This window comes from Perca fluviatilis, chromosome 10 (assembly GCF_010015445.1).
Source record: "Perca fluviatilis chromosome 10, GENO_Pfluv_1.0, whole genome shotgun sequence".
Classification (NCBI taxonomy): Eukaryota; Metazoa; Chordata; class Actinopteri; order Perciformes; family Percidae; genus Perca; species Perca fluviatilis.
This window is the reverse complement of record NC_053121.1, coordinates 20267513-20287787: the sequence shown is the minus strand read 5'-3', so window position 1 is coordinate 20287787 and position 20275 is coordinate 20267513. Positions and strand designations below refer to the sequence as shown.

The 20275-nt window shown below is 39.9% G+C and overlaps 2 protein-coding genes, 2 long non-coding RNA genes and 1 pseudogene across 7 annotated transcripts in view; 1 reads left to right on the top strand and 4 right to left on the bottom strand.

The window, feature by feature from the left end:
- Positions 1-3179, bottom strand: part of LOC120567191 (protocadherin gamma-A11-like) — a 270004-nt gene extending 266825 nt beyond the window's left edge. For 2 of the 4 annotated variants that reach the window (XM_039814081.1, XM_039814084.1), the window contains exon 1: positions 647-3179. In XM_039814081.1, coding sequence (XP_039670015.1) covers positions 647-3031 — 2385 coding nt within the window. In that variant the 5' untranslated portion in view covers positions 3032-3179. The remainder of the gene's footprint in view (positions 1-646) is intronic. The other 2 variants (XM_039814095.1, XM_039814097.1) reach the window with 1 other exon arrangement.
- Positions 3180-4603: 1424 nt separating this feature from the next.
- LOC120566534 lies at positions 4604-7197 on the bottom strand (annotated as a pseudogene).
- A 1291-nt stretch (positions 7198-8488) lies between these two features.
- Positions 8489-11051, bottom strand: LOC120567211 (protocadherin beta-15-like). Its single transcript, XM_039814126.1, has one exon. It carries the CDS (start codon positions 10937-10939, stop codon positions 8489-8491), a length of 2451 nt encoding a protein of 816 aa, XP_039670060.1. The 5' UTR covers positions 10940-11051.
- Positions 11052-11876: 825 nt separating this feature from the next.
- Positions 11877-13955, bottom strand: LOC120567249. Its single transcript, XR_005640536.1, has 3 exons — positions 13800-13955; positions 12429-12521; positions 11877-12110 (listed from the first exon to the last, which is right to left on the bottom strand). It is a non-coding gene; the product is annotated as an uncharacterized LOC120567249 (long non-coding RNA).
- Positions 13956-15380: 1425 nt separating this feature from the next.
- LOC120567248 lies at positions 15381-16549 on the top strand. The gene is made up of 3 exons (XR_005640535.1): positions 15381-15415; positions 15504-15571; positions 16293-16549. It is a non-coding gene; the product is annotated as an uncharacterized LOC120567248 (long non-coding RNA).
- The last annotated feature ends 3726 nt before the right edge of the window (positions 16550-20275 follow it).

Genomic DNA, 20275 nt, shown 5'->3' with positions numbered 1-20275 from the left:
TCCATAACCTGTTGATAAGTGACAGTGAAACATACTTAAAAAATATTATACAGCGAACAATGTGAAAGACTCAGGACAGCCTGCTCAAAAGTCTTGATTTCAAAAATTATTTTTCTGTGACAACTTCACTCATAACTACATTTTGCTGGTATAATATTCTTGTAACTATCCTTTTTTTCACGAGGCCCAGGTTGTCTGCTGGCAAAGATCAGGTTGAAGTAACTTCCAGGTGGCGAATGATTGTGTTATTCTAAATAGCGAATTAGTCACACTTAACATAATCCACGAACAGCAACATAATAAAACCAATAAACTGAATTACATATTACAATTATTTCATCAATGAATCGCATTCAAAGTTGAGCTTTCTGAGAGTGTGGCAAAAAACTGAAAAAAAAAACTTCCCACATAACCAAGTGTAATGCCATGGTTTTGAAGGACAACAGCCACAAATATGTAATCTTTTTCTGACGTATTTACTAAGCAAACGGAGAAAAAACGTCCATGATGCAAAAGAAATATGCTTCAACAGCCACACAATCATTTTCGGAGGTATACACACATAATGGCAGACAGCCATAAAAAAAACTCAATAAACCAGTCAAAAACGCATTGTGAGCAGTGAAGCACTTTGAACGGTTCCTACCTCTACAGACGGCTCTAAATCTTCAAACGGGTCAGCAAAGTCTGATGGACTTTTCCTCAGAGTCTGGTCAGCAGGCAGTGTGTTGTCATTGTAAGACGTCACAAACCTAAAGTCGCTGGTTCTAGAACCTGTTGTCAGGTAGGCGTCATAATTGTAAGCGCTGCGTAAAGTTCCTGTGCCGTCAACATCTGCGTAATTAGGAGGGAGATAAGCGCTGGGGATGGCAACTGCTCCATCAAACAACAGTCTGGGCTTTCTCCTGCGACAAAACCTCACACCCAGGATGATGATAATGAAGGTCAGAAAAAAGGTGGACACAGACACCAGCGCGATGATCAGATAAGAGGTCAGTTTGGAGTTCTTCTCATCATAAGAAATATCCTTCAGTTCCGGCACCTCAGCCAAGTTATCAGAAATAAGTAAATAAATGGAACAGGTGGCAGAGAGAAAGGGCTGTCCGTTATCTTTCACTGCCACAATAAGGTTCTGTTTCATGCTGTCAGACTCAGAAATGTCCCGCTGTGTCCTGATCTCTCCGCTGTGGAGACCAATAGTGAAAAGTCCCGGATCAGTGGATTTGACTATATGATAGGACAGCCAAGCGTTCTGTCCGGAGTCCGCGTCCACCGCTATCACTTTGGACACCAGAGAGCCTCCGTGTGCAGCTTTGGGGACCAGCTCGGTCATGAAGGAGTTGCCCTCCGGGGCGGGGTACAGTATCTGAGGAGAGTTGTCGTTCACATCCGATATGAAGACACTGACGGTCACGTTGCTGCTGAGCGGAGGAGAACCGTTGTCTCTGGCCATCACGTGGACTTTAAAACTCCTGAACTGTTCATAATCAAACGACCTCACAGCGTGGATCACCCCCGTCTCTCCGTTAACAGATAGATAGGAGGACACCGGGGCACCGTTCACCTCACCGGGTAACAGAGAATAAATCACTGTACCGTTTTGTCTCCAGTCGGGGTCTCGAGCAGTAACGGAACATAAAGTGGAGCCAGGTTTGTTATTTTCAGTCACATATGCGCTGTAGGACTGTTCCTCAAACACAGGTGGGTTGTCGTTGATGTCTGCTACAGATAACTGAACAGTTTTAGAGGAGGACAGAGGTGGAGAGCCCTCGTCAGTGGCAGTGATTGTAATGTTGTAATCAGACACTAGTTCACGGTCCAGTTGGCCTGTGGTCACCAGAGAATAATAGTTTTTAATAGAAGGGACCAACTTAAAAGGGACGCCTTGCTGAATGGAGCAGCGGACCTGTCTGTTATTCTCAGAGTCTCTATCCTGCACGTTAATGATGCCCACCTCTGTACCAGGTGACACGTTCTCAGGTATGGGGGTAGTCAGCGATTTCAGGTATATAACTGGAGCATTATCATTCATATCAGTAACATCTATTATTACTTTGGCATACGAGGTTAACCCTAAACCGTCTTTGGCTTTCACTCTAATTTCAAAAGAACTCCTTTCTTCAAAGTCAATCACTCCAGTTACTCTAATTTGTCCCGTTTTAGAATCAATTGAGAAAATATTTATATCATCCTCAGATACGTGACCAAACTGATATGTCACATCTCCATTCACTCCTTCATCTGCGTCAGTAGCACTAACATTAATCACTATGGTATCTGGAGGAGAGTTCTCAGGCAGACTGGCTTTATAAACGGCCTGGCTAAACACTGGGGCGTTATCATTAGCATCCAGTACAGTGACGTGTATGACTACAGTACCTGATCTCTGAGGAGAGCCACCATCTAGAGCTGTGAGAAGCAAATTAATCTCGTTTTGCTTTTCTCGATCCAGTTTGTTATCTAGTACGAGTTCAACCTTGTTGCTGTCAACAGCGAGAATAAAGTTGTCGTTCTTTTGTAGGTTGTACCTTTGAACAGCATTTTGACCTATATCTGCGTCATGGGCCTCCTCGATAGAGAAGCGGTTACCCTTTTCAGCTAACTCGCTTATTTCCATTTCAATCAGATTGTCATTGAATTGCGGCGAGTTGTCGTTTACATCTTGAACATGAAGACTTAGTCGATGAAGCTCCAGAGGATTTTCTAACACTAGATCTACTTTCACAACACACGAGGGTTTCTTGCCACAAAGGCTTTCTCTGTCCATTCTCTCCGATGTGACCAACTCTCCAGTACTCAGATTAATATCACAGTACCGTTTACGAGTCCCCTCAAAATCAACACGGGCCTTTCGGGAAGATAAGGTCCTCAGATCAAGACCGAGATCTTTGGCTAGATTTCCAATAACAGAGTCGCGTTTCATCTCTTCTGGAATAGAATAACTCAGGTCTCCATGAACGAGGTGCAGCGTTACAATAAAGGAAGCAAAGCAGAAGATCAGACGAAGCGATGGAAATCCTTTGTCTCCCATCCTGACACTAAAAGGTGTCCTCAGCTTGTACAACTTCTACTATCCAGTGCGGAAAAATAAAAGCTGTCCAAAAACAACAAATAATCCAACACTTCACAGCAATACACACGATACAATATGTTTGAAAATATGTAATCGTTTCTCTGGAAAATCTGCAGCTCACATCTATGTAGTAGTGGGTGGAGTAGTGAATGTATGTTATCTGCCAGTCAACAGCGACACCATGAGTCACTTTTTAGCTTCACATTAGTATGTTATAAAATATTCCTCACTTTGTCTCAAAACACAAAAAGATAACATTCACTGACGTTCAAATGAAATGCGCATGTGTGGTAAATTTATAATTTGCTTAAAAGACACAAGCGAGCATTGTAAATGTCTCAGGTTTGAAGATGTAGGTGTTGTTTCCCCTATAGCTGAGCTCAATGAGATTTGGTTTTAAATATGTTACCTTTACTTGACCTTTCTAAAGGTTTTTATGGAAGTAGGCTATAGATAAATACTACAGTTTGATCCTCCGAAAGAAAGGGCCAGCTAAACGTGCAGTACAACACTGTAACAAATTGTAAAATAAAGCTGTTGTTGTTGTTCGCTCCATAATGTGACTATGGGCTGGAGTAATCACGTACATTACAAAAATTCAGTGTCTTCATTACATATTTATTCAATTATTATTATTATTAATAATATTACTGTTATTACTTTATTGAAAGTCAAACAACATGTCTAAGGAGAAAAAGACATCCAGCTGAGGCTGTGAGCAAGAGCTTGAGGAGTGTTTTCAGCACCACGGACAGATCCCTTTAAAAATTGGCAGGGCTGATTGCACAAATATATTAAACGCTGTTTTCTCTTGGCCAGTGTTCTTAAACTGTACGAATGTGGGTTTGCAATAGTATAAAAAGAAAGTGAACAAAGAATTATTCTTACACCTAGCTAACCCGTTAGCCAACTTCCCCTCGGCTGAGTCAGAAATAAACCTATAATTTCCATAACCTGCTGATAAGTGACAGTGACACATACTTAACAACAATGTGAAAGACTCAGGAGAGCCTGCGCAAAAGGCTTGATTTGAAAAGTAATTATTCTGTGACAACTTCACTCATAACTACATTTTGCTGGTATAGTATTTTTGTAACTATCCATTTTTTTCACGAGGCCCAGGTTGTCTGCTGGCAAATATCGAGTTGAAGTAACTTCCTGGTGGGGGATGATTGTGTTATTCTAAATAGCGAATTAGTCTCATTTAACATAATCCACGAACAGCAACACAATAAAACCAATGAACTGAATTACATATTACAACTATTTCATCAATTAATCACATTCAAAGTTTAGCTTTCTGAGAGTGTGGCAAAGGACGGAGAAACACTTCCCACAGACACAAAGTGTAATGCCATGGTTTTGAAGGACAACAGACACAAATATGTAATCTTTTTCTGACGTAATTTACTAAGCAAACGGAGAAAAAACGTCCATGATGCAAAAGAAATATGCTTCAACAACCACACAATCATTGTTGGAGGTATGAACACATGCTGGCAGACAGACAAAAAAAACTCAATAAACCAGTCAAAAACGCATTGTGAGCAGTGAAGCACTTTGAACGGTTCCTACCTCTACAGACGGCTCTAAATCTTCAAACGGGTCAGCAAAGTCTGATGGACTTTTCCTCAGAGTCTGGTCAGCAGGCAGTGTGTTGTCATTGTAAGACGTAACGAACTTAAAGTCACTGGTTCTAGAACCTGTTGTCAGGTAGGCGTCATAATTGTAAGCGCTGCGTAAAGTTCCTGTGCCGTCAACATCTGCGTAATTAGGAGGGAGATAAGCGCTGGGGATGGCAACTGCTCCATCAAACAACAGTCTGGGCTTTCTCCTGCGACAAAACCTCACACCCAGGATGATGATAATGAAGGTCAAAAAAAGGTGGACACAGACACCAGCGCGATGATCAGATAAGAGGTCAGTTTGGAGTTCTTCTCATCATAAGAAATATCCTTCAGTTCCGGCACCTCAGCCAAGTTATCAGAAATAAGTAAATACATGGAACAGGTGGCAGAGAGAGAGGGCTGTCCGTTATCTTTCACTGCCACAATAAGGTTCTGTTTCATGCTGTCAGACTCAGAAATGTCCCGCTGTGTCCTGATCTCTCCGCTGTGGAGACCAATAGTGAAAAGTCCCGGATCAGTGGATTTGACTATATGATAGGACAGCCAGGCGTTCTGTCCGGAGTCCGCGTCCACCGCTATCACTTTGGACACCAGAGAGCCTCCGTGTGCAGCTTTGGGGACCAGCTCGGTCATGAAGGAGCCTTGCCCTCCCGGGCGGGGGTACAGTATCTGAGGAGAGTTGTCATTCACATCCGATATGAAGACACTGACGGTCACGTTGCTGCTGAGCGGAGGAGAACCGTTGTCTCTGGCCATCACGTGGACTTTAAAACTCCTGAACTGTTCATAATCAAACGACCTCACAGCGTGGATCACCCCCGTGTCTCCGTTAACAGATAGATAGGAGGACACCGGGGCACCGTTCACCTCACCGGGTAACAGAGAATAAATCACTGTACCGTTTTGTCTCCAGTCGGGGTCTCGAGCAGTAACGGAACATAAAGTGGAGCCAGGTTTGTTATTTTCAGTCACATATGCGCTGTAGGACTGTTCCTCAAACACAGGTGGGTTGTCGTTGATGTCTGCTACAGATAACTGAACAGTTTTAGAGGAGGACAGAGGTGGAGAGCCCTCGTCAGTGGCAGTGATTGTAATGTTGTAATCAGACACTAGTTCACGGTCCAGTTGGCCTGTGGTCACCACAGAATAATAGTTTTTAATAGAAGGGACCAACTTAAAAGGGACGCCTTGCTGAATGGAGCAGCGGACCTGTCCGTTATTCTCAGAGTCTCTATCCTGCACGTTAATGATGCCCACCTCTGTACCAGGTGACACGTTCTCAGGTATGAGGTTAGTCAGCGATTTCAGGTATATAACTGGAGCATTATCATTCATATCAGTAACATCTATTATTACTTTGGCATACGAGGTTAACCCTAAACCGTCTTTAGCTTTCACTCTCATTTCAAAAGAACTCCTTTCTTCAAAGTCAATCACTCCACTTACTCTAATTTGTCCCGTTTTAGAATCAATTGAGAAAATATTTATATCATCCTCAGATACGTGACCAAACTGATATGTCACATCTCCATTCACTCCTTCATCTGCGTCAGTAGCACTAACATTAATCACTATGGTATCTGGAGGAGAGTTTTCAGGCAGACTGGCTTTATAAACGGCCTGGCTAAACACTGGGGCGTTATCATTAGCATCCAGTACAGTGACGTGTATGACTACAGTACCTGATCTCTGAGGAGAGCCACCATCTAGAGCTGTGAGAAGCAAATTAATCTCACTTTGTTTCTCTCGATCCAGTTTGTTATCTAGTACGAGTTCAACCTTGTTGCTGTCAACAGCGAGAATAAAGTTGTCGTTCTTTTGTAGGCTGTACCTTTGAACAGCATTTTGACCTATATCTGCGTCATGGGCCTCCTCGATAGAGAAGCGGTTACCCTTGTCGGCTGACTCCCTTATTTCCATTTTAATCAAATTGTCATTGAATTGCGGCGAGTTGTCGTTTACATCTTGAACATGAAGACTTAGTCGATGAAGCTCCAGAGGATTTTCTAACACTAGATCTACTTTCACAACACACGAGGGTTTCTTGCCACAAAGGCTTTCTCTGTCCATTCTCTCCGATGTGACCAACTCTCCAGTACTCAGATTAATATCACAGTACCGTTTACGAGTCCCCTCAAAATCAACACGGGCCTTTCGGGAAGATAAGGTCCTCAGATCAAGACCGAGATCTTTGGCTAGATTTCCAATAACAGAGTCGCGTTTCATCTCTTCTGGGACAGAATAACTCAGGTCTCCATGAACGAGGTGCAGCGTTACAATAAAGGAAGCAAAGCACAAGATCAGACGAAGCGATGGAAATCCTTTGTCTCCCATCCTGACACAAAAAGGCGTCCTCAGCTTGTACAACTTCTACTTTCCAGTGCGAAAAAATAAAAGCTGTCCGAAATCACCAAATATTTTAACACTTCACAGCAAGGTATAAGAAAGAATATGTTCGGAAATGTAACCGCTTCTCTGGAAAATCTGCAGCTGATATCTATGTAGTAGTGGGTGGAGTGGAGGGAGTCTATTATCTGCCAGCCAACAGCGACACCATGAGTCACTTTTTTATCTTCACACTAATATAAGTCATGAAGTATTCCTCACTGAGTCTCAAACCACATTAATATTATATTCACTCACGTTTAAATGAAATGCAGATATAAAGAAATATTTCTGATTGAGCATCCGAAAGAGAAAGCCAGCAAAAAACTTTTATTACATTATAACATTCAAAAGCGCTAACGTATTATTGTGGTATAAAACTGTGATTGAGCGCTCCAAATCAAGCCAATGAGCGGAGGAAATCACGCAAAAACCAAAATCTGAAATTGTCATTGCATAAAAATGTATTTATAATTAGCTATTATCCTTATTATAATTATTATTATTAACAGTCAGGCATCATCATGGCTGAGGAAAAGATGACATCTCCATGTGCTGTTGTGTCTGAGCGTCTGAGATCCCGTGAGGTTTGGCAGGGTTGCTGGTACAAGGATATATTGTATAACACTACTTGTTTCTCTTGGACAGAGTTTTTAAGCCTGTAATAATGTGTGTAAAATACAAATTCATAAAACTAAACAACAAATTATCATTACACCTAAACCGTTAGCTAGCGCCCCATCAGCGTTTCCATCGCTTGGTGAACACTGGAAAAAAAAAAGTTTTTCAGCGGTACAATGTAAAAGTAAAGACTCGCGAGAGCCACGGCAACATGCTTAATTTAAAAAAAAGAAAACAGCTTCACTCATAACTACAGTTTGCTGGTAAAAATGTTCTTGTAACAATATTTTCCACGAGGCCCAGGTTACCTGCTGGCTAATATCAGAATGAAACACCTCCTTCCTTGGAATGATTTTAACTAAAATACCAAATTAGTCCCATATAATAAATATAATACACAAATAGCAGCTTAATGAAACCAACGAACTGAAATAAACTTTCAGACCAATTATTTTTTTTAACGAATCATTACCAAAGTGTATCTTACAGAGAGAAAGGACCTGAAAAGAATCTTTTTAAATAGCACTGACACTATTTGTTGACAAGAACAACAGAACAAGTTTCACAAATAGACACTAAGTGAGGAGTCCCATGGTTTTGAAGGACACCAGGAAAAATATGTAAAAAATTACTGACGTAATTTATGAATTAAGCAGTGACCAGACAACCAAAGTTTTCATCCACTATGAAAACACTTCACTTAAACAACCGCACAATCATTATTAAATTGCAGAGACATAAAATGATGCCTAACATAGACCAAAATAACTCAATAAACCAGTCAAAAACGCATTGTGAGCAGTGAAGCACTTTGGAAGGTTCCTACCTCTACAGACGGCTCTAAATCTTCAAATGGGTCAGCAAAGTCTGATGGACTTTTCCTCAGAGTCTGGTCAGCAGGCAGTGTGTTGTCATTGTAAGACGTCACAAACTTAAAGTCACTGGTTCTAGAACCTGTTGTCAGGTAGGCGTCATAATTGTAAGCGCTGCGTAAAGTTCCTGTGCCGTCAACATCTGCGTAATTAGGAGGGAGATAAGCGCTGGGGATGGCAACTGCTCCATCAAACAACAGTCTGGGCTTTCTCCTGCGACAAAACCTCACACCCAGGATGATGATAATGAAGGTCAGAAAAAAGGTGGACACAGACACCAGCGCGATGATCAGATAAGAGGTCAGTTTGGAGTTCTTCTCATCATATGAAATATCCTTCAGTTCCGGCACCTCAGCCAAGTTATCAGAAATAAGTAAATACATGGAACAGGTGGCAGAGAGAGAGGGCTGTCCGTTATCTTTCACTGCCACAATAAGGTTCTGTTTCATGCTGTCAGACTCAGAAATGTCCCGCTGTGTCCTGATCTCTCCGCTGTGGAGACCAATAGTGAAAAGTCCCGGATCAGTGGATTTGACTATATGATAGGACAGCCAGGCGTTCTGTCCGGAGTCCGCGTCCACCGCTATCACTTTGGACACCAGAGAGCCTCCGTGTGCAGCTTTGGGGACCAGCTCGGTCATGAAGGAGTTGCCCTCCGGGGCGGGGTACAGTATCTGAGGAGAGTTGTCATTCACATCCGATATGAAGACACTGACGGTCACGTTGCTGCTGAGCGGAGGAGAACCGTTGTCTCTGGCCATCACGTGGAATTTAAAACTCCTGAACTGTTCATAATCAAACGACCTCACAGCGTGGATCGCCCCAGTGTCTCCGTTAACAGATAGATAGGAGGACACCGGGGCACCGTTCACCTCACCGGGTAACAGAGAATAAATCACTGTACCGTTTTGTCTCCAGTCGGGGTCTCGAGCAGTAACGGAACATAAAGTGGAGCCAGGTTTGTTATTTTCAGTCACATATGCGCTGTAGGACTGTTCCTCAAACACAGGTGGGTTGTCGTTGATGTCTGCTACAGATAACTGAACAGTTTTAGAGGAGGACAGAGGTGGAGAGCCCTCGTCAGTGGCAGTGATTGTAATGTTGTAATCAGACACTAGTTCACGGTCCAGTTGGCCTGTGGTCACCAGAGAATAATAGTTTTTAATAGAAGGAACCAACTTAAAAGGGACGCCTTGCTGAATGGAGCAGCGGACCTGTCTGTTATTCTCAGAGTCTCTATCCTGCACGTTAATGATGCCCACCTCTGTACCAGGTGACACGTTCTCAGGTATGGGATTAGTTAGCGATTTCAGGTATATAACTGGAGCATTATCATTCATATCAGTAACATCTATTATTACTTTGGCATACGAGGTTAACCCTAAACCGTCTTTGGCTTGCACTCTCATTTCAAAAGAACTCCTTTCTTCAAAGTCAATCACTCCAGTTACTCTAATTTCTCCAGTTTTAGGATCAATAGAAAATACATTACCATCATCATCTGCTACGTGACCAAACTGATATGTCACATCTCCATTCACTCCTTCATCTGCGTCAGTAGCACTAACATTAATCACTATGGTATCTGGAGGAGAGTTCTCAGGCAGACTGGCTTTATAAACGGCCTGGCTAAACACTGGGGCGTTATCATTAGCATCCAGTACAGTGACGTGTATGACTACAGTACCTGATCTCTGAGGAGAGCCACCATCTAGAGCTGTGAGAAGCAACTTAATCTCGTTTTGCCTTTCTCGATCCAGTGTATTCTCTAGCACGAGTTCAACCTTGTTGCTGTCAACAGCGAGAATAAAGTTGTCGTTCTTTTGTAAGCTGTACCTTTGAACAGCATTTTGACCTATATCTGCGTCATGGGCCTCCTCGATAGAGAAGCGGTTACCCTTGTCGGCTGACTCGCTTATTTCCATTTCAATCAAATTTTCTCTGAATTTTGGCGAGTTGTCGTTTACATCTTGAACATGAAGACTTAGTCGATGAAGCTCCAGAGGATTTTCTAACACTAGATCTACTTTCACAACACACGAGGGTTTCTTGCCACAAAGGCTTTCTCTGTCCATTCTCTCCGATGTGACCAACTCTCCAGTACTCAGATTAATATCACAGTACCGTTTACGAGTCCCCTCAAAATCAACACGGGCATTTCGGGAAGATAAGGTCCTCAGATCAAAACCGAGATCTTTGGCTAGATTTCCAATAACAGAGTCGCGTTTCATCTCTTCTGGAATAGAATAACTCAGGTCTCCATGAACGAGGTGCAGCGTTACAATAAAGGAAGCAAAGCACAAGATCAGACGAAGCGATTCAAATCCTTTGTCTGCCATCCTCGGAAAAAGCATGTCCATGGCTTGTGAAAATTACTGTAGGCCTACGTACACAAAATGTAATTCCAAAACAGTCACTGATCCAACATTTTACAACAGCAAAGGCGATGATAAACAGTCGGGGATAAAGGTATTGTACTGAGAAATTACAACCGATTGTAATGCAGTAACAGTGGGTGGAGATGTCTGTGCTCCTTGTGTGCAAGTCTACAGCGACACCATGAGTTGCTTTTTACTTCTTGCACCTGCCTGAAATATTCTCGACAAAGCCGTATCTTCACCCACTGACCCGAACTTTTTTCCACATAACATAAATTCCACAGTGTAATGTATACTGTTCAACGATTTAAAAAAACAGCTGATTGGAAAACACTTTATTAAATATATACTTTTATTATGTTATTGGTCAACTTGTATTTACTTCTAGACAAAAACCTAAAAATAAAATAAAACTTAAAACGTAAAAAATCGATTTGCACGAGTAAAACATTATATAAATGTTCTTTCAGCACCATGGAGAAACATCAGCCACTCCTTAATTAATAAAGACTAGACTATATATAACTATACAATAATGCCAGTACACAGTTTGTAAGTTGTAAATAGCTTTATTATCTTTATGACCTTCCATCTAATCTACATGTACTGAAACTGATATATTTTTCATCGTTTTGAACATGTTCCTTGACTTTAGGCTGCCAATTTCACACCTGCCTACAGGTGAAAACTAGCCTCCTGGCTAAATCTGGCATCTTTACAGTCATGTTTATGCACTGTCCCTGAGAAAATAAACTGAATAAATACAAAATAAATACTCACAAACAGAATGTGTTAAAATTTTGCTTGCTACAAATTTTCATTAATTGTTATAACTTATTAGGAAGACATATTTTTAAATGAAATGCTGCACATGTAGGCTATGCTAATTAGGTGTAGCTCATTTTAAGCTCTTTTATCGTGTTACAAAATATTCACTACTAAGTAGTAGTAGTCATAGTTGTAGTAGTAGTAGTAGTAATAGTAGTAGTAGTAGTACTAGTAGAAAAATACATACAAGAGATAAATAAGTTTCCAGTTGCGCTAGTTGTTTCAGTGCCATGGACAGAGAAAACATATGGCATGGGAGGGCTTGTTCTACAAAACTACATGACTTCTTTTGAGGTACCATTTTGTCTCCAGTCAGGGTGGGACCCTAGCAGTCATAGAATGATAGGTGACAAACGATTTGTTACAATTAATAATTCATACATATCCTCAACACATCTTTGGAAATATGTGTGGCCAAAAATGTACGGTAAAGCCACACAGACAATTAAGGCAGTAAGACCGTCAACAACCACACAAAATTGACTAAAACAGAGAGACCTACACTGTTTCAGCACCATGGAAAGCAACACATATTGCCATATTAGCACAACTGAGTCAGTGCTTAGGTAATTAAATATAAAAATAATTCAAATTTGTCAACATCTTAGTTGTTGCATAAGAAAGTTCAACTTAATTTACTCACCAGTACAGTAGTTCTGGAAGATTAGCAGAATGTTCTTCAGGTGTGTCCGGCATTATCCACAAGCAAGGGTTTTCTCTCAGGATCTACTGAAAACTGAGGAGAGAATACAACACCATCAGATTTAGTTTAGTATACTGTACTTTCTACTGAAGGATTGTGCAGTTTGTATGCTGTATTGGTATTGTAATCAAAAACTGGATAATTAAATAAATAAAGATTTTAATTTAACATACAAATTTATAGGATTAAATTCACCAGACAAATTATGTCGATACTGTTACAAGTATCCAGTTATGAAGGGTGGAAAAGGGTTAGGCTAACTGAACTTCAAAAGGCTATGTTTTCTACACGAATAGTAAAACGGTTATTGAGCAAACAATTTTTTATTGTGAGGCACCATGCTGTCAGGATCAAATATTCACCATTTTTAGCATAGGTTTTTAACGTGCCTCTCCTTCTTTGATACAGCACACTTTCAAAGTCACTGACAAAAGTTGTTATTTTCTGACACATTAAAGATTGGCTAATGATAACGAAACTTGTTTCACACCTGTAAAGCGCAGTGGTTCAATACACGTCGGAGCTTGTGTCAAATACAGAATACCACGTGACCGACGACGACAGAAGCTTCAAACGCACTTGTGTCTCAGTAGCGCTCCATTTAGTTGGACTGTTTTGCAGCTAAACTATGTGATAGGTACATTAGTGGGATACGAAGAGATGACAATAATTGAGAAATAGCCAGAAATATGGCGATGTACACTAGAAATACATAATCATAGGTATGAGAATATTTCCACTTGATAGCCTACCACGTAATAAGCCTAATGTAATAAAAAAACTACTAAATTCATCATCCAATCACATTGCGACTCATATGAAATGATACAAAAACCAGCCAAGTTAAATGCATGAGCCCACAGTGGATAATGGGCCTAAACTACACCGTTGTGACCAATAAGGTACATATTTGAAAGGGTAGGCTTTTTGAACAATGCATTAAATCATTATTTTACTATAACTTAACTACACAGTAACTACAACATTTAATGCAGCGCTTACTTAAAAAGTAGCCCATTACAGATTTGATATTAACAACACGCAGGCTTGCTGAACTTTTGTTGCACACAAATGAGACTAAAACCATTCAAATAAACCAGGTGTTGTAGTGCTTCGACCCCAGTCTTGAAGAGCTACCAGCCACCAGGTGTTACTATGCTTTCTGCGTTATTTCTACGTTAGAGTATTTTTGCGGCACAAAATAAATAAGTCATAGCTATATACATCCGGAAATAAAGCCCCAAGGCTTCCCAACTTTCTGGGGAATATTAAAATACAACGAAATTTAAATATTTTTAGCTAGCTACTTACTAGGTGACACGGTGGTGGAGTCCCGGGAACTTATCCAGCCAGTTGGCGTTTGTAAAGCCAGACAAAACAAAGCAGCTATTATGTTGAATCTTGTGACTATAAGCAAAGTTAGCTAGCTAGTACTGAAGCTTTAACGCTTAACTTTGAAGTTATTAAGGTAATGGTTAACATCCGCTTCCCTCTCTTCCTTTTATACACTGGTCTTTTTTTTTTTTTTTTTTCTATTTTATTGATTAGTTTGTAAGCTTGATAAAGAATAAGTTTACCGATTAATACTGAACCAACGAATCGATTGTTACAACTTTGAAGTTGAAAAAAGAGGCGAGCACAGCCAAACAGCGTTAGCGCGCTTCATTCATTTAATAAATGGACTCTTTTGTGTGACGGACCGGAACTTGACCTTAATTACTTCCACTAAACAACTATTTGAACGTTTAAATCAGGTTTAAATCAATGGTTTAAATAGCTATTTAAGTGCCACGTTTATGCTTTGGATTTAGCTACATCATATGTATAGTTATATTCGGGATTAACATTGACCTTTACAACAACGTTATATGTATTCTTATTATTATGTTTATTTTTAGATTCATAATTAGTAGTAAATATAACATTTAAATGTATGTAATAAGAACCTGCACCATTGTTAAAATTACTTTTGGGTAATATGTGTGTCCTAAATTGTCAGCACAGCAGTATTGTAATCTCTGAAATTGACTCATTTTGGTCACTATTTCCACTTAAAAAAGCAAAAACTAACAAACAAAAAGCGGTAACATTCGACATAATTGTGACATGACACTGTCATGAATGTGTCATATAAACAAGTCATAATTAAACGTTTATGACTTCTGTCATTAAGTGTCATTCGGTTTTTGTCATGACAACTTGACATTTTTTGGGTTGTCTTGATTATGACAACTTGACATTAATCAAAGTGACATTACCAGAAGTTGTCTTGGTTATGACAAGTTGACATTACATTTGTTTGGGATGTCTTAGTAGTGACAACTTGACATTAACCACGATGACATTACCAGAAGATGTATTTGTCATGACAACTTGACATTCAATTTCTTTGGAGTGTCCTTATTAAGACAACTTGACATTAAACAGGATGACATTACCAGAGGATGTCTTTGTCATGACAACTTGACATAAACAGAAAATCCACCTCTTTTTGTATTCATGACATGTTGACATAATGATTATTATAATTAGATGTGCAAGGTTGGAGACCAATTCTAGCACTTGGTCAGATAGATGTGTGACAGGATATTTCACAAAACTGGTTGTCATGTGTAGCCCAGGCTTAATAGTGACACTCCTATGTTATTTTATTTTATTTTGAGACATTCCTTTTCTTTTTCAAGTTATTAAAATGTGGTCAAAAGCAGCTGGTAAAAGCTATGGGAGAAAATAGTGGAAAATGATTTAACTTTCACTTATTTTTGTGTTAGCTTTGATGGACTTGTAAATAAGCCAATAGGTGAACTTGGGTCCGTGAGCTGACCAATCAGCTATCAAATAGGCTACGTTAGATCGCTAGATTTACGTCTCCTCACGTGCCTTTTGGCGCCTGCATCGGAACGTAGGAGGCTGCCATTATTCACTCAGTAAGATAAAAAGAACGACAGTTAGTGAAATAAATCAATTCTACATACTAAATACTGTCTAATACTGGCTATACCTTGTTGTAAATAGAGCGAAAGAGAGCTGTGCCTGAATCAACTGTCGTCACGGAGTTAAAGGCAGTGAATTCCGTTAAAATGGTGAGTCACTCCTTAGCACTAGGCTAGGCCTTGAGTTCGCTAGCATCCATGCTAATCGGTGCGCAAAGCTAACGGGTTAGCTAAGGTGCTGTATTCATGTGCTAATAGGGTAATTAGCCACAAAAGGCTAGCGGAGTACTGTATATTGCCTGGGAAAAGGCTAATGATTCTGTCTATTGGGTTATGGAAAGTAATGTTGATTTTCAATGCTATTGCTAGATGTGGGTATTTTGTTGAATGAATGTTAGTACAAATTGTGAGTTTAATTGTTTAACTGGAGTTTATGGTGAAGTAACTTAAATAATAAGTTAGGCTAATTTTTAGTGCATTCTTTCTACTGTTACCGGTGCAGGGAGAGATAAATAAGCACGCATGTCTTAATGCCTCTAGATTACAACACTGTAGCTTAAGTTATGGGAAAATAATACAGTTTGAGAGATGTTAACATGCAATTTATGCAATTATATTTAGGATAGTGTTAATGTTACTAAGGCTCCATACAACTTGAATTAGAAATGTATTTTTTGTATAAAGGTTGCCTATTAATATAAATGTGCTTTTGGTACATGAAAGGGATTTATATACTTTTGATACCTAAGAGAAGAATTTTAAGAACGGTTGTACAACTGAAATATCACCTCATTTTATTTTAATTGTAGCCTAAGCAGTTGATTTTATTACTGAATAGTAATTGAGAGAAATTATTTGGCCTTATCTACAGGTGGAGGAGGTGGAGATTTGAGAAACGCTACGCAGGGGAGGTCCAGTCCACAGAGGGATATTGAATCACATCGACTCTTCAGATCCCAGAGACTTCCAGGGTTTAGAGATTTCCAGATCAGATGGCTGGATGGCAAGCTACAGGATCGAGACTCTGAACGTAGACGGATTTCCCTTGATTCATTCTTCATGGTGGTAGGACAAACAGAAACCAAACTCATATGGGCCCCAACGTTGAACATCTCTAAACTCTTGTCATCAAAGAACAATTGAGCTCATATAACTGAAAAGGGTTTCTTTTATGTGCGCACTTTATTATTTCAGTTGTTATTTTTCATACCTGTGTTTATCAGTATGTATGCCATATTTCTGTGTATATTAATACACTTCTCAAACTTTATCTTGGTTTTCTAGTCTCTTTATTGATGTTCAATTCTCTGGCTCTTAACAATCTAGTTTTCTTCTGGTTCTGGTCCAAATTCACACTGGTATCAACTACATAACACTACTGTCAACAAAAAATTTTACATCACATGATAATGTGTTAGGAAGGTAATTTTATGTGCGATGGCACTTCTTAAGACGTCTTATCCTTCATGATATCTTAATGACAAATCAGAATGGTACCACTTTACATGAGGTCTAAGAATCTATCCATTACACTGTCATAATAGTGCCATAACAGCCAGTTTTGTGAAATATCCTGTCACACATCTATCTGACCAAGTGCTTGAATTGGTCTCTAACCTTGCACATCTAATTTTAATAATCATTATGTCAACATGTCATGAATACAAAAAGAGGTGAATTTTCTGTTTATGTCAAGTTTTCATGACAAATACATCCTCTGGTAATGTCATCCTGGTTAATGTCAAGTTGTCATTACAAAGACATCCCAAACAAATTTAATGTCAACTTGTCATGTCCAAGACAACTTCTGGTAATGACACTTTGATTAATGTCAACTTGTCATAATCAAGACAACCCAAACAATGTCAAGTTGTCATGACAAAAACCGAATGACACTTAATGACAGAAGTCATAAACGTTTATGACTTGTTTATAACATTTATGACGCGTTCATGACAGTGTCATGTCACAATTATGTCGATACTGTCAAGTAAAGTGTTACCCAAAAAGCTTCATTTTGAATATTGGGCATTCAAAGTACTTTCTGAAACTAGGCCTGGGATAGCTTGTGTCCATAAAAATTTGAAAAATAAAACTTCTGTTGTAGAGCTAAACAAAATACGTCATTGGAAAGGTCTCGACCTGGAGAGTATGAACATTCTTCATGGCTACTGCTTTGAAATACTGACCATTGAACCTTGGTGCATGTTTGAAGTTCTTAATGAAGCAACAAAAGGGGCTACATACATGGGAAATGTTATAGAGCGCTCTTGACCTCAGCTATCATGTGAGTATAGTCAACAACTGGGGGCCCTATCAAAGGTGGTTAAAATATCGTTAAAATTCACCCATTTAATAATTAAATATTTAAAATCTGATATAATGTGTTGCCATCCCCTTAGACTCCTCAGTGTTCTCTTAAGCCGCACCATGCAGCTTCATACAAATCAGCACAACAGTTGTAGTTCTTCCGTTCTGCAAAGTAGGGTTGTAAATATGGTCGGAAAAAGATATATCTACTAAATATATTGTATAATAAGTAATTTACTTGTTATAATAAAATATATATCTACTAAATATTTTGTATAATAAGTAATTTATTTGTTATAATAATAATAATTGATCAAGTGTGATGTGAATAGCTGCTGTGACAATGGCTAAATACATGGCTACAACTTATTGCGGGACAGCTATATTGTAGAGTCAATACACCTGTGTGGTTCTTTTCATTTTTACATAACAAAATCAGGTGTATTGTTGCAATAATTGTTACGGACAGGACAGAACGGGCCCAAATGCAAAGCTCAGAGGAAAAAGGATTTATTGGGATAATGCACAGGGGAGCAGGAGCGGGGGTGTGGGGAGATGGACGCCAGAGACTGGAGCGAGGACACGAGGGCTGGGATAGGGAAGGAGAGGGAGCTCCAGGGGAGTGGGGAAACTGGGGCCAAGAAGTCTGGGGAGGAGGCACTTGAGTTTGGGGAGGCAGAGACAATGAAGAGGGAAGGCTGGAAGCGGGAGCGGAGGCAGGATGGAGCCGCGAGGAGGGGACCGCATGGTGAAGCCAGCTGACTGGAGACAGGGAAACGGTGAAGGTGATGACTGCAAGGAATAAACACAGAGAACAGGGTGAGACAACAACGGAGGACACAGGTAAGTACAAAGGTTTCTGAGAGCTTGTAGCATGCATCACCAGGGTGGCTGAAACAACGATCAAGCGAAGATGGTGAGTAGATCCGGGGTTTTAGTACTGGTCTTGATTGACGTTGGGAGAGGTGAAGGTGGGATGACGAGCAGGTGTGCGTCATCAGCTGGCTGGTGCAGGCAAGGGGGAAGGGGAAAAACAAGCGAGACACAGAGAGAGGCAGGGCCAACAGAGAAACAGACAGGAGGCACAGTGGAAAAACAAAATAGGAAACGAAACAGAAAATAGAAAACCAAACAGAAAACTCACAGCCAGCCGATCCCAATCATTACAGTAACCTTCATTTACACATGAAAACATATATAAGGCAGGCCCTCTTTTACAAATGTGTCTTCTGTTTGTTTGGTTTTTTTTTTACATATAAATGGTGTAAAGATACAATAATATGGTCAGTGTAAATTGTAGGGTTCCTCATAACACCAAAGCTGGCTATACCTTGAGTACTGCAAACTTTAGAAAGTCACTGAACAACAACTTCTATATTGTCCAAAAAGAGCAAGTTTAGATTTAGATCAGCAGGACAGTACACAGTTCAAGAAAAACAAACATGAACTTTGTTGCAAGACTAATCAACTTATCAGCACCACAGCATCAACACGATCCTCACAGCATTTAAATAAATAATTTCTGTATTACCTAAATAGCCTGATTTTGTAGTGTTCATACCTAAGGCATCAATCCCTCACCTTTTCAGACTCTTTGAAACTTCATCTTCATCCATCTGGAAGGTGACAAAAGAAAACAGACTGCTATGCCAAGTTACCAGGCAACCCAGGTACCAGGTTGTTTCTAAAATGATTGACAGGTTATTGCCAGGTGGTTAGTAGAATGATTGCAGTGTAGTTACTACAGTTAGACTTACAGTCTCATCAAAGCAGATGTAGACAAGCCAAGAGGGATCATGTTTCCTGAACATCGGTTGTTGCTGGAAAGATGCTCACAGCGGTGGCCACTGAATGCTGTTGTATTCCTTTATTACTTTATCTTGTTGCAGTTCACTAGTTGATTGGACAGTCTGATGGCAATGCCCTGCCCATCTGAAGCAAAGTTAGTAAACAGACATGCAAAGAAATCCATTATTTAGTTTATTTGAAAGTTGGATCTTAATTTTCACTCCCTCACAAAATGTTCATGGAATAATGGTCTTTTTCTATGAGTTAAATCTAACATTTCATGGACTCGGTTTTCTCAGTCCTAATAAAGTATTCTGCTACTACTACGGCGTCAGGATGTGATAGCAGGTATCCATGTGCATCTTTTTTAGCAACAAACATGCACGTCCCATGTAACGGCTCAACCACACTCGTTCCTGAGCTTTGCTTCCTCATAAGCCAAAGTTGGCATCAAGTGTCACTATCATATCTCCATCTGCCTTGGAAACAAACATTCAGAGTAATTATGGTTGTGTATCTGGTGCTACAAAAAAAGAGTTCAGGCCAGAAGCAACCAGGGAATAAATAATAGATACACATATTCACACAGCCTTCATAAATGCAAAGCACCTGGTATACTATTACTATTATTTTATTACAATACTTTATACAATAATTAACTGATTTTCCAGATATCAATTCAATTCCATAATTTCATGGAAACTGCAATTTATGAGTAATCAAACAAGAACTAAGATGGAACAAGAACCCACCTTT